We start from the raw sequence: 14,050 nt of genomic DNA, 5'->3' as shown, positions 1-14,050 counted from the left end.
ATCTATCCTAGACCGACCGCGCATCAAGCGAACGCTTTACCACTGGGCTACGTCCCACCCTTACCTAAATTAGTCTATGAATAATAATGTGTTTTTTCAAAAGTTACTTAGCTTAACTCTAAACGGAAACGTTTTCTCAGGCTCATGTAGAATTTTAGTAGCAGATCTAGACTATGGTGAGTGAATTTTATAGGGGAGTCGGCTTATGCTCTCCCTCCACCCAACCCACCCCGGAAAATACACAGGGTTGCAAACGAATTACTACGCATTTTTACATAAATTGTCAGTAGAATGATGGACATACATGGGGAAAAAGTTTCAGGCCAGCTCATTTTGCTCGAATATAGGCTGTCCATCGTTTTGCTCGAATTTGAGGATTTGCACTAGTACTGCCCGATCCCACGTGAATTTTATTTTTAAATAAACGTTTGTTTAACACAACTCTTACTATGAGCGGCGCCCCCCCCCCTCCCCTCCCCCGCTCACAAACCCCTTAATCCGCGTCTGTAAATGGTAATTGGTTAGTGGTATCTGCTGTTAGTCAGACAGAAAGTCTGTGTAGAGGTGGGTTTTTTGTTTAACGACACCACTAGAGCACATTGATTCATTAATCATCATTGGATGTCAAACACTTGGTAAGTTTCACACACACACACACACACACACACACACACACACACACACACGTGTATATTGTGTGTGTATGTATATATATATATATATATATATATATATATATATATTAGGAAACGCGCTACATTTGTCCATTAGTAGCAAAGGATCTTTATATGCACCATCCCACAGGCAAGATAACACATGCCACGACCTTTGACATGCCAGTCGTGGTGCACTGGCTGGAACGAGAAATCGTCCAATGGGGTCACCGACGGAGATCGATAAAAAAAAAACCCAACCGCGCACCAAGCGAGCGCTTTACCACTGGGCTATGTCCCGCCCCAAGTAGAGGTTTGTACCTATCCATTAAGCCGTTAAAATTCGCTTAGGAAAGGAGCCGATGCCAAGTAAAGAACTCAGCACCTAACATTAGGCCTACGGGCCGATGGGTTAACCACTAAGCCATCAGTGATAATGACATTTCAGTTTTATTTATAGCTTGCAGTTCTATAGATCAGCTGTACTAAATCACCGGGAGTATCCACGAATGGACAATAATAACCAGAACGTTCTACACACGGAGCCACAATAAACGCCTTGTTATCAGTCGAGATCAACCGACTTTCATTTTTGCAGCAATGGTCATTTCCAATCCAAGGTTCTCGCAGAACCGTCCTCGGAACTTTACATTTTGACCAATCAAAATGCAGCTGCTCTTTGCTCCGCATCTTGAGAAAGGCAGCCATATTGGTTCATTTACCACACCCAGGTATATCGAAGAGAGTGTGTGTAAATAACCGAGGTCTCAATTTGGGTCAAGTGACGGCCCTTATTGTTGCCCATTTATATTTGGCAGAATAGATGGAATTGGAAAACATTGTCGCCAATACCGTCTATCTCAAAGCACGAGAAGGTAAGTGCAAATGAAAGACCCAAAATGGCACCAGGAATGACCGTCCTGATTTTGTGTATTTTGGACGTGAGGCACCATGGTAAATCAGATTTTTTGTCGACCATTATAACTTGTACAGAAAATAATACCGCCCATTCCCCTCCATTTGTTGTTGCTCTAGAATTGCTTTGGAATGAACACCGTGCTAATCATTTGTGTATGGTGCAGTGTTGGGAATCGAACATGGAACCTTCTGGTACCAACAGACTGATTTCACTTATCGTATATTTGCCAGTTTGGTGTATTAAAATAATGTATGCATTGTAATTAGCACTGATTCATTCATTAACCATAATGTATGTGGATTTAAAAAAAAAAAATTTAACATTGAATTTGAGACTAAAGTCACTACGGCCATAATGATAATGAAATAATGAGGCAGGATTTAACTGTCGGTTGAGTGCTCACTTGATGTGCTTGCATCGCAGGATCGAACCACCTCAGTAGATCCATTCAATTGATTGGGTTTTTTCTCTCATTACAACCAGTGCACCACAAGTGGTCAAAGGCTTTTCTGTGGGGGGATGTAGCCCAGTGGTAATGCACTCGCTTGATGCGCGATCGGTTTAGGATTGATCCCCGTCGGTGGGCCCATTGGGCTATTTCTCATTCCAGCCAGTGCACTACGACTGGTATATCAAAGGCCATGATATGTGCTATCCTATCTGTGGGATGGTGCATATAAAAGATGATGATCCCTTGCTACAGTAGGAAAAATGTAGCGGGTTTCCTCTGATGACTACGTGTCAGAATTACTAAGTGTTTGACATCCAGTAGCCAATGCTTAATTAATCAATGTGCTCTAGTGGTGTTGTTAAACAAACCAAACATTATAATGAAATAAAATCTTAGATTTTCATCGCAGTCTGCCTTAAGATAGAGGCCAGCTCTGCTTTTATTTTGTTTTTAATTGGCTATAAAACCCCCAAACATTTTGTCTTTTAAACATCATTATGATGCCGTATTTTCAGTTTCCTCAAAACATAACCCATAAGTGTTTTCGCTGGGTGAAAATTATAGCAGGCCAGCTGCTCGACCCACCCCGCCCTTCCAGGAAAACCCCCCAGAAATGCTAAAAAGTAAAAACATAAAGGGGAGAGGGGAGCTTGGTTACCGTATATCATTGTGTGTTGGTCGACTTGCCCCTAATTTTGTCCATCAGTATCTGATACCCAAACGTTTGTACAATACAGTGTTTTCACTAGGTGAAAATTAAAGGAGGGCGGCCGCGCAGCACCACACCCTTCAAGTGTGTTGGTCGACTTTGTGGAATGACATACTCCTTATTTTGCCTACAAAAAAGTACAAAAGTTTATATGAAATACAAGCCGTCTCATCTTTTAATTGAACCGAAGATGTTGTCAGTGTGACATTCACGGGCAGTTCCAGTTTTGCTGAACCGATCAAAGTTTTCATATTATTATTTTAATAAAGATTTCAAGATATACGAAAAATAATAAAGATGTTTGTAAAGTGATCCCCTAATTTCGGATACATTTTTTGGTTATTTTCATCATCATCAAATGAATCGATCGCTGTGATAAAATATCGCCAGTTTCGTTTTTGTAAAGGCGGTGTATATGTTATTTGGCACCCAAGATAAATGCTTTTAATGATAAACACTACCACTTCCGTTGTTTTTATAAGTGGTGATATCCCCCCCAAAATTAAAAGTTTATAATATTTTATAAAGAATTACTGAATAAACAGAATGACAGAAGTAAAAATCATTAGTTACAACCAATTATATCTGAAATTGAGGGCAAAATATCGGACAATAGTTAGTGGAAACAAAAGACAGAATGACAGTTCTGATCACATGACAAATTTGGCACCAAATAAGTGGGGAGTTTTCAATCAGAGATTGCTGAATCCATAAATTAAAAAAAATGTTTTCATTGCTTAAATAAAATATAATTTCAAACATTAAACATACAAATGGATACAGGTATGGGACACAATAGAGGCTGTTAAAAATACTGTTAAATTACATTAAGGTAACTAGTAAGTTTTTCGTCAGTTGCTTTTTCGTATGCACAACACAGCTTGTTTCCTTTGATGTCCAGTGTGCAGACTGATCATTGTTTTTATGAATGCATTTGGAAATAGCGGAGATAGGTGCTGTAAAATATAGTGGGGCGCAGAAAACTAAAGGAGGGCGGCAAAATGCAATAGCGGGGTGGGCTTCCCCGCTTAAATGGAGCAGCGAGAATACTGCAGTATACAAGCTGACTCATCTTTTATGTACCGTTAGTTGAACCGAAGATATTTTTGGTTTGACATTCACAGGCATTTGTTTTGCTGAACCAATCAAAGTTTTAGTAATATTATTTTAATAAAGATTTCAAGATGTTTCTATCTTCATCAAATGAATCGATCGCAATGATATCGCCAGCTGATAAAAAGTAGTGTTTTTTGTGTAAAGGCAGTATATATGTAATTTGGCACTCAAGATAAATTATTTAATGATAAATACTACCACTCCATTTTTTTTTTTAAGCAGTGATATCTTCCCAAAAAAATAAAAGTTGCTAATATTTTATAAAGAATTGTTAAATAAACAAATGACAGTAAGTAAAAAGCACCAATTAAGTCTGCAATTGTGAACAAAATATCAGACGAGTTAGTGGGCACAAAAGACAGAATGACAGTTCTGATCATGTGACATAAATGGGTTTTTTCAGTCTGAGATTGCCGAAACAATAATTTGTATAGTTATTATTTTTTGATTCATTGCTCAAATAAAATATAACTTTCATGTTGTGTATCATACTACAATTGGATACTGGAATGAGACACAATACAGGCTGTTGAAAATATTATTAAATTACCTTGCAGTAACAGTCGTAAAATATTGAAGTTATTCGTCATTTTCGTACACAACGTGGCTTGCTTCCTTTGATGTCCAGTGTGCAGATTAGTTGATATTTTTTTTCAGTGTGAAAAAGTGTGCATTTTGAAATAGCAGAGCTGGGTGCTGTAAAATATAGTAGTTTGTTGGAAAATAAAGAAGGGCACAGAAAAATAAGGGAGGCAGCAAAACACTAAAGCAGGGTGGCAAAATGCTTAAATGGAGCAGCGAGAATAATGCCCATAATAAAAATAAATGCTATATTTTTACCTTCTTTGGGTGGGCCCCTGCACGTGCTGTAACCTCACCGTGGTGCAGGGGTGTAACATTCTCTTTGATAATGGCCAATACAGTGCTCACACATTGAGTAAAAGTCCGTATTTATCTGTGATATTTGTGGTTTTGCACGGTTCTTTACACTGTGTTTTTGTTTAACTGTTGAATTTTTATTATTGATGTTGATCATTACTTTAAATTTGCATTTACCATAGTTTGACACCCAATAGCTGAGCCGGTGTATTTTTCGTGCTGGGGTGTTGTTAAACATCCATTCATTCATTCATTCTTTGGGTGGGATTTAGCCCAGTGGTAAAACACTTGCCTCCAGCCAGTGCACTACGACTGATATGTGCTTAATCAGTGTTCGAGATTAAACATTTTGGCCAGTATTCCAGTTGGATACTAACATTTCAAAATCTGGTATCCCACCTGAGAATTTATTATTATATGGCATCTCGGTGGGATACTGGGTTCTTGAAGTCTGGTATCCAAAATTAAATTCTGGTATCCCCGGGATATTGGGATACCGTTAATCTCGAACACTGTTAAAGGTAGAGTCAACTCAAATAAGAGATTTATATGTTGGAAAGATGCATACCCGGACCACCAACACATACTGACACTTTAACAAATGAAAAACGCGTAATTTTAGAGTTAATAAAGAACCATGATTATTCCTGCTAACTGGGCGTCAGCTCCGTCCATCTTCTCTATGCACAGTGTAAACAAATGCTCTAATTTACGACAAGGCGCTTCGCTTTCATCAACCTGACTTGTAAAACAACATAAATGACTTGATAGTATAATAAACTATTTAACTAAATATATTTCAGATTACATCAATAGAACGAAATGGAGTTTTTTCTTTTTAAAAAAATCCAAAGAAAAAATGCATACTATTAGGCCTATTGGTAGGGCACGTTCGAGCAAAAACTACCAATCAGGATACCCAAGTGATACTTTTCTTTGGGACGACGACGTAATTGGTCAGTTTTGTGATTTTAGATGGGAAAGTCTACTTAATCAAGGGTTTTACAGAATTACTTACAGTAATAAAGCAGGGCGGTTGGTAATGTCCGATTTGAGGTGTATCCGTGCTGTTATCACACAATACCCTGTGATCTTCATAAAAGAGGCACGTCTTTTAAGTGTGTCTAGACACAGTGTCTGGGGACCGTCTGAATATACACCTGCCAATCAGGAACCACAGAAATGCCATGGAAAGAAAAGACCAATTAACCAAGAAAACACTCCGATTATTGTTTTCAGTACGTGGGTTAATTTATGTACGAAACATAATACAGTTATTTCAACACTTTGACAATGGTGTTTTATTTTGTATTGAAAAATAATATATAATTGGTACTGGCTTACTAGGATGGATATAATTACAGAACATTGCGATGCATCTGCAAAAATCATGTATGTTTTGTTTCTTCAGTTCGAAGACTAATTCCTGACGTGACACGTTAAATATTACGTAACCACCAGCTCGCCAGAGGGCGTATTCACTGGGATGGTACAAAATGGCTGCGCCCGTTATATATAATAGCTGTCACATTTAACCGTTTTATTAATTAACTATACGATTATACTTGTTGATATTAAGCAATGTGCATTATATATCGTTGAATATGCATACCAGGCCAAATGCCTTGATTGTCCTCTCCTTTAATGGAGTTGGGGTAAAATTTGTGAGGTTCTTTTTTAATAATTAAACTACAGGAAGCCCGGGTGATTGCAGATTTAATAGTTGTGTTCAGGGCCAGCTCTGGCACACGTCAACGACAAATTTGCCAAAATATTTTGTCAAAATATTTGAATGTAATTATTAATATTTTGTTAAAAAATAACTGGGGTTTTGAAGTTAAAATATAATTTGATGAATGAACACCCCAGCACAAAAATACACACACATCGGCTAGTTACGTGAAATTTTCTGCACACCCTACTAGCCCAGGTGTTGCTAAAGTTAAAATATACTTTGTTATTACATGTATGATTAATATATATATATACTACTCAAAAGAATTTAAGGGTCAAAAATGTATAACCAAATAAGTTTCAGAGTGTAATAGATTGATGGTGTAAACTACACAATTTTTTTTATTTATTGTTCCATATTTACAAAAAAACACAAATAAACGTCACTGTATACAAGAAAGTCACATGACATGCTGTCAAAGTTGAAGGTTGTCAAACATGGATTTTACACATTAGAACATTCGTTTAATAGTGTGTGAATCTACCCCTGGCGCGAATACACTCGACACATCGTTGCCTCATGCTGTTGATCAGACGTCTGAAGTACTCTTGGGGAATGGCCTGCCACTCTGCCATAAGAAGTTGACCCAGATCATGAAGGTTGGCCGGAGGGGCATGGTTATCCCGAACTCTCCTGCCTAATTCGTCCCAGGCGTTCTCTATTGGGGCCAAGTCAGGCGAATATGCTGGCCAATCCATCCTGGTGATACCTTTTTGTCTGAGAAAGTCCGTTGCCACCCTTGTCAGCATTGGGAACATGGAATACACGTGCAAAGCATGCAAATGAAGCGCTTTGTGAAAAAGCAAGTTATGGGCACTTAGCAGACCTTTCGCTTTCGCCCTAATTTACGTGCAAATGTAAGCATGTTTTCGCCATTAGAACTAGTCGACAGTGTCAATGACAGTGGATTTTAATTCATTTATGGGTTGCTTAGACCCACTTTCGTCAAAATGGAACAATACCATGCGTGACATTATGGTCTAGCTAATATAATTGACATTCAGAAAATAATGTTGAAAATATTGTCTGACCCTTAAATTCTTTTGAGTAGTATATATACACACTTGTTTGTAATAGGTAATTTTTTTATGTGCTTGGGTGTCATTTTAAACAATCATTCAACATTCATTCATGCATTCTGTTTTTGTTTTCAGGTGGAGGTGGAAAGCGGAAAGGAAAAAGCAAAAAATGGAAACAAATCTTGAAATTTCCACATATATCACAGTGCATAGACATGAAGTCAAAATTACGTAAGTTTAATTAAATTGTTTCTTAAATTGAGAGCAACTATTATTATATTTGATTAAATTTTGCTAGCAAGTGAGATGACCTCAAAATTGCTGTAGCCAGGGGTAGCTCTACTGCTTGCTGCATTCACCTATTTCGACTGTTAATATTTTATTTTACTTTGGAGAAATATCTTTTGCAATCATTGAAATTTAATAATCGCGAAATTTTTTATTCTAATTGAATCTAAATATAAAGTAAAATTTGATTGACTAATCAAATCCATTTGTGACACTTAAACCAGCATTAATGTGTCAGAAATTTTGGGGATTGCCTAAGAACCTATTTACATTTTTATATGCTACTTCTTGCTGTTTAGTTGGACCAGTTGCCAACACTAGTCATTGATCTAACAGGGCTCGAACTTAACGACGGCACCGGCGACAATTGCTGTTGTTGAGATATAAACTGCTGCAGGTTGGGAACATCACCGACGGCACAATAGTTTTGTCGGTAATGTACCTTAATGATGGCAAAATGTTTACAACTTGTGTACATTAGATGTCAGTAGATAACATTAGTACATTTAAAATATATGTCAACATACATTAAAATAACCTTTCAGTCTTATTTATTTGCTGCAAAAGTTTTTTTGTTTCCAATTGCCATGGGCAGGCTTTAAATTGACACCGGTGGCCAGTGACAATTTTGTTTTTAAATTGCCGTGGGAGACAAATTCTGAAGTTGGAGCCCTGATCTAACTGTAGTGGTTGTTTGTTTACAGAGATGACTTACACCGTTTGCCAATGCTGGTCATTGATCTAACTGTAGTGGTTGTTTGTTTCAGAGATGACTTAAATCGTTTGCCAATGCTGGTCATTGATCTAATTGTAGTGGTTGTTTGTTACAGAGATGACTTACATCGTTTGCCAATGCTGGTCATTGATCTAAATGTAGTGGTCCTTTCTTACAGAGATGACTTACATCGTTTGCCAATGCTGGTCATTGATCTAATTGTAGTGGTCGTTTGTTACAGAGATGACTTACATCGTTTGCCAATGCTGGTCATTGATCTAATTGTAGTGGTCGTTTGTTACAGAGATGACTTACACCGTTTGCCAATGCTGGTCATTGATCTAATTGTAGTGGTCCGTTTGTTACAGAGATGACTTACATCGTTTGCCAATGCTGGTCATTGAGCTAATTGTAGTGGTTGTTTGTTACAGAGATGACTTACATCGTTTGCCAATGCTGGTTATTGATCTAATTGTAGTGGTTATTGATCTAATTGTAGTGGTTGTTTGTTTCAGAGATGACTTACACCGTTTGCCAATGCTGGTCATTGATCTAATTGTAGTGGTTGTTTGTTACAGAGATGACTTACAAGAACATGGTTGAGCAGCAACCGGTTGGCCGAGAGTTGTTCCGACAGTTCTGTGACACAAAATCAGAATGGTCTCGTCTAATCAAGTTCATGGACACTGTGGTAAGTATTTTATTTACTTCCAAGAAAAAGGTTTAAAGACACCATAGCAGAAGTTACTCTGTGGCGATTGGTTTTCAGTACATTTTAATTGTGACATTTCGTCAGCTAGTGAAGTTGATAAATCTATTTACAACACAGGAGCTATTTGTACGAAATAGGAGCATATGATTGTTTATCTGTATCTACCCCGTCTCCCCCCACCCCCACCCCCACCCCAAATAGAACATTGTTTGAAATTGACAGCCGGCAGGCACTAAATGCCGCTCAAAATGCACAATAATGCCTTTTGATAATTAGTTTTCACAAACACATTTTGCTTTCCATCTTTTTTTTTGATAATAGTTTCTCCCATCCATAGTTAAGCAAGACCGCCCATAGGGAATGTATTGATCTGATGTCATTGCGTTTGGGATGAGATTTATGTCAGTCGGTTGAGGTGCTTGCGTCGAAGGGTCGAACCACCTCAGTGGATACATTCAACTGACTGGGTTTTCTCTCGTTTCAACCAGTGTACCACAACTTGTCAATGGCCGTGGTATGTACTTTCTTGTCTATGAGAAAGTGCATATAAAAGATCCATTGATGCTAATGCAGGGCTAGCTCTGGCACTCGCCATATTTGCCACTTGCAAATTTTGAAAGCAGTTGGCAAATTTTAGTTTAGTTTGGCGAAATAATTTGATGTAATAATTGACATTTTTTAGAAAATATCTGACAATTTTTGTCATTTTTGAAGTCTAACAAACAATTTTGCAAATTGTTTTGCTCACCCACAGCTAGCCCTGCTAATGGGAAAATGTAGCTGGTTTCCTTTGATGATTATGAGTCTGCGTTTAACGTGTCATTGGTCGGTAATATATATGATGTCACATTAATGCAAGTTGGTTATGAAACAACAATTTTAGAATGATATTTTGTTACTAAAACCATCATTATAAAAGCTATCTTGTTAATTTGTAGTTACAGACAGGGCAAAAGTACTAGTGTAGTTTATTTATAATATAATTAAATGGTCAAATAATGAAGTTAATTTTTCAGCCATCTTTGTTTGTTTGTGTAAAATAATGGTTTATTTATCGAATGGATGGGAGAAAGAGACTCCATATGCGGTTATGTGGGATAGAAAAAGTGGGACTCTACAAGCATTGTTCGGGTCAAACATTTTACTATCTCTGGTGTACATTTTCTGTCCCACATGACCACATATAATGGAATCTCTTAATGTTATATAATCAAGAATTTTTTTTTTTTTAGAAGCAACATTAGTATAATTTTATATTTTTTAATTCACTTTTGCCTCAAGTCTTCCACATTGCTGTTAAAAAGGTTACAGTACAAATCTAATAAAATATGGCCTGCTAGAAATAAGACAGGGTGGATGAAGGTAGGGTTGAAATAGTCTGAAAAATTAGGATCTCTAAAATGTATTTTTGATCATTATGAAATTAAATTATATTTTTTCAGAATCATGAGCTAAATGCAGATAATATACTACATCTGTCTTAACAAAAAAAAAAACCCTGTAATTTATGAGGTGGTTTTAGCAGGTGAATTTTTATTTCGCCTGCTACGTCTAAATAATGAGACTACTTTTTGCAAGCTGCTCTTTCAAATCCTGGTATGAGACTACCATGGTTCTCAATTTTTAATATTTCTTTCCATCTTAAAATCTGAATTCTAAGCAAAAATTGCCTTGCACTCCATAAAATTAATTTTGAGCCTTCCATGCCAAAGCATTTATCAATGGTGGGGAGGGATGTGTTGTAGGGTTCATCCCCATCGGTAATCATAGTGTTTTAATTGATTTATTTTTTCCTCCTTCCAACCATTACACCACAGCTGGTCAAAGGCCGTGGTATGTGCTTTCCTGTCTATGTCAAAGTGGATATAAAAGATCCCTAGCTGCATTAGAAAAAAATGTATGGGGTTTCTGTGATGACTACATGTTAGAATTACCAAATGTTTGAAATCCAGTAGCCGATTATTAATTAATTAATGTGCTCTAGTGGTGTTGTTAAACAAAACAAACTTGTTTTTGGTGTAGTAAGACTGGTATGCACAGACATGTCTGTGAGAAAGTGCATATAATGAATCACTTCCTGCTCCTCACCATTTGTGAAGCAACAGGTTTCCTCTTTCGTACTCTCAACTAAGTGTCACATAATAACCATGGTTATATTACTTCCTTTTCCTTTGATGCTGGGTGTGGACTGTTTGCTACAACACACTCATACAGTGTGCATAGTGTTTTTTCCTTCATTCAAGTATGAATGGAAAAATACTTTGTCACTCCTTAACTTGAAATTATATATACCGTATATCTTCGCCTGTAAGTCGATCTCGGCTATAAGTTGAGCCCCTAATTTCAAGCCCTGAAAACATTTTTTTTATTGACCCGTTTATAAGTCGACCCATGAAAAACAACTTATAAATATTGAAGTATTTCTTATTTTCAGCACATAAGAACAATAATGTACAATATCTGAACAAAAGAAAATTATTTTACAAACTTTGTTTTTCACGTTTTGTACATCGCAACATTCCAATCAAACTACATAGCACCAAAACGAAATATTCCCTTAGTAGAGAATGAAAGCTGTTTGACTGTTACTATATGGCACTGTACAGCATGGTTTTGTGCAAAGACAACAACTTTATTTATAAACACTGACAACAGATCACTACGATAAAACTGAAAGTACATGTATCATCGGTTAATCACATGTTTTGCTGCCATATATACATGTAAGGAGGATAACTCTGGAAAGTACACTGGTTTTTGTACCAAATGATGTGTGTCCCTATTGCTCTAGTGAACTGCAGAGATCAGTCTATTTTACGGGAAAGCTCAGTAATATTCATGAAGTTAATCACTGACAAAACATTGTTTGAACAACCATTAATGCCAGTGACCAGATTTCAAAATAAACTAAGGCAACAGGTAGTTAGTATTGTTTACATTTTTGCTATTAGTGATGACTGTTATTTTAACTAAGTGGACTGTTCTCTTGGCAAGTGAGAGATCGCATGCCTTTTTGCAGAACCGAAACCGTTCTAATCCCAAAAAAAAGAAGGTTATACAAAATAAATGTGTCAAATTAACATATTTGAGTATAAATACAGGGCATACTTCAACAATAAAACTCGTAAAATAATCCCCAAAACGGTAATATTTTTGGGTGAAATTTTTTTACCCTCTTATAAGTCGACCCCCTAAGTTATAAAATAATTTTTGGGTAAAAAAAATTCGACTTATAGGCGAAGATATACGGTATACATAGAGGCTATAATTAAAGTGTGTTTTGGTATTGTCAATATCATATTTTATAGCAGGGAACATTTTGTATTTAAAATTTTTATTAGTGACAGTTGGCAATCGATTGAAAATTGAGTAGCATCTATTATTCAACATTTTAGAATTGTGTAATGATCTTTGAAATTTGCATAGTGAATCGTGACACGATAGTGAACAGAATGTTCTCTGTAAAGGCCTCTGAAAATTGCAAGAATGTTTATTTCATTCATGAAATGTGCATGCAAATCTGTTTGTATAACATTACCAGGCTGTGAATTTAGCAGTATAGTGTGTTTCCACGAATCCCAGATTTTGGGTGAGACGAGTAAGATTATGAGATGGAATCCCAGAGATCTATATTACTTAATGTTTACAATTCTGACACTTTGATGTGATCTAATTAAAAGATAAACACTGAACTGGCATGTCACTGCGGACTGAATATGATAAATTGTCATCCCATTACAACTCCTTTGTTCTTGATTGTGCACGTCTCATTCATGTGTTAACTGTTAAGTCAGTTTCAGTCAACAAATACTGCGACTGGTATAAATGAATCTTACAGCACGTTGTCAAACAAAACAAAGAATAAACCAATCATTCAGATATACTTAAAATCCAGAGTTGCAAACATGTCAACAGTAAGTAAATTGTTGTGGACACTAATTGCATGGATTGATGACCTGATTAATTTGCAGTTATCAAATTCTGCAATTCTTCACATCTGAGTTGCGTGATCACACTCAAGTGCATTTTTTAACATTCACCTAAAAGACACAAATGTATAATAATGTTAACAGCACTCCTTCTGCTAGTTGTTTGAGTAGAAGCTGGTTTAGCCCTGGTGTTTGGTACATTCTTGAGTTATTAATCCCTCCCCGGTCCAGCTGGAGGGGACTATAGATTTCATGTCTGTCTGTCCCACATATAGTTTTTCAGGGTGTTTTTTTTTTTTTTTTTTTTTTTTTTTTTTTTTTTTTTTTTTTTTTGCAATGCCTTGAGAAATTTAGCTAAAATTTTGTGTATAGCTTTATCATGCACTGTTACAGATCAAGTTTGACTTTTATGGTGATAACTCATTTTTGACAAGAGTTTTGACACACAAACTTAGGACATAATGGGCCATAGGATTTCGAATTTTATGGGAAACACTATTTCGGTTCAGTGCCTTGTGATCATGGGAACCCATTGGAAACTGTTTTTAGGTTCCGTTGAATAGTCTTGAATAGTCTTATTTGATATAATCATGGGAAACAAAATTTCATTTCCGTGATTTTACTGCATATAAAAGATTCACTGGGATGGTACAAAATGGCTGTGCCAGTTACATATACTAGCCATCACATTTAAACATTTTATTAATTAACTATACTATTATACATGTTAATTTTAAGCAACAAACCGGCCTCGGTGGCGTCGTGGCAGGCCATCGGTCTACAGGCTGGTAGGTACTGGGTTCGGATCCCAGTCGAGGCATGGGATTTTTAATCGAGATACCGACTCCAAACCCTGAGTGAGTGCTCCGCAAGGCTCAGTGGGTAGGTGTAAACCACTTGCACCGACCAGTGATCCATAACTGGT

The 14,050-nt window shown here is 36.7% G+C and overlaps 1 protein-coding gene across 2 annotated transcripts in view; it reads left to right on the top strand.

Moving 5' to 3' along the window:
- Window positions 1-1,358: 1,358 nt before the first annotated feature.
- Window positions 1,359-14,050, top strand: part of LOC121384544 (G protein-coupled receptor kinase 5-like) — a 61,218-nt gene continuing 48,526 nt past the window's right edge. For both annotated transcript variants that reach the window (XM_041514976.1, XM_041514975.1), the window contains exons 1-3: window positions 1,359-1,528; window positions 7,617-7,712; window positions 9,063-9,175. In XM_041514976.1, coding sequence (XP_041370910.1) covers window positions 1,477-1,528; window positions 7,617-7,712; window positions 9,063-9,175 — 261 coding nt within the window. In that variant the 5' untranslated portion in view covers window positions 1,359-1,476. The remainder of the gene's footprint in view (window positions 1,529-7,616; window positions 7,713-9,062; window positions 9,176-14,050) is intronic.

This window comes from Gigantopelta aegis, chromosome 10 (genome assembly GCF_016097555.1).
Source record: "Gigantopelta aegis isolate Gae_Host chromosome 10, Gae_host_genome, whole genome shotgun sequence".
In the NCBI taxonomy this organism is placed as follows: Eukaryota; Metazoa; Mollusca; class Gastropoda; order Neomphalida; family Peltospiridae; genus Gigantopelta; species Gigantopelta aegis.
This window is presented reverse-complemented; position numbering and strand designations above follow the sequence as displayed.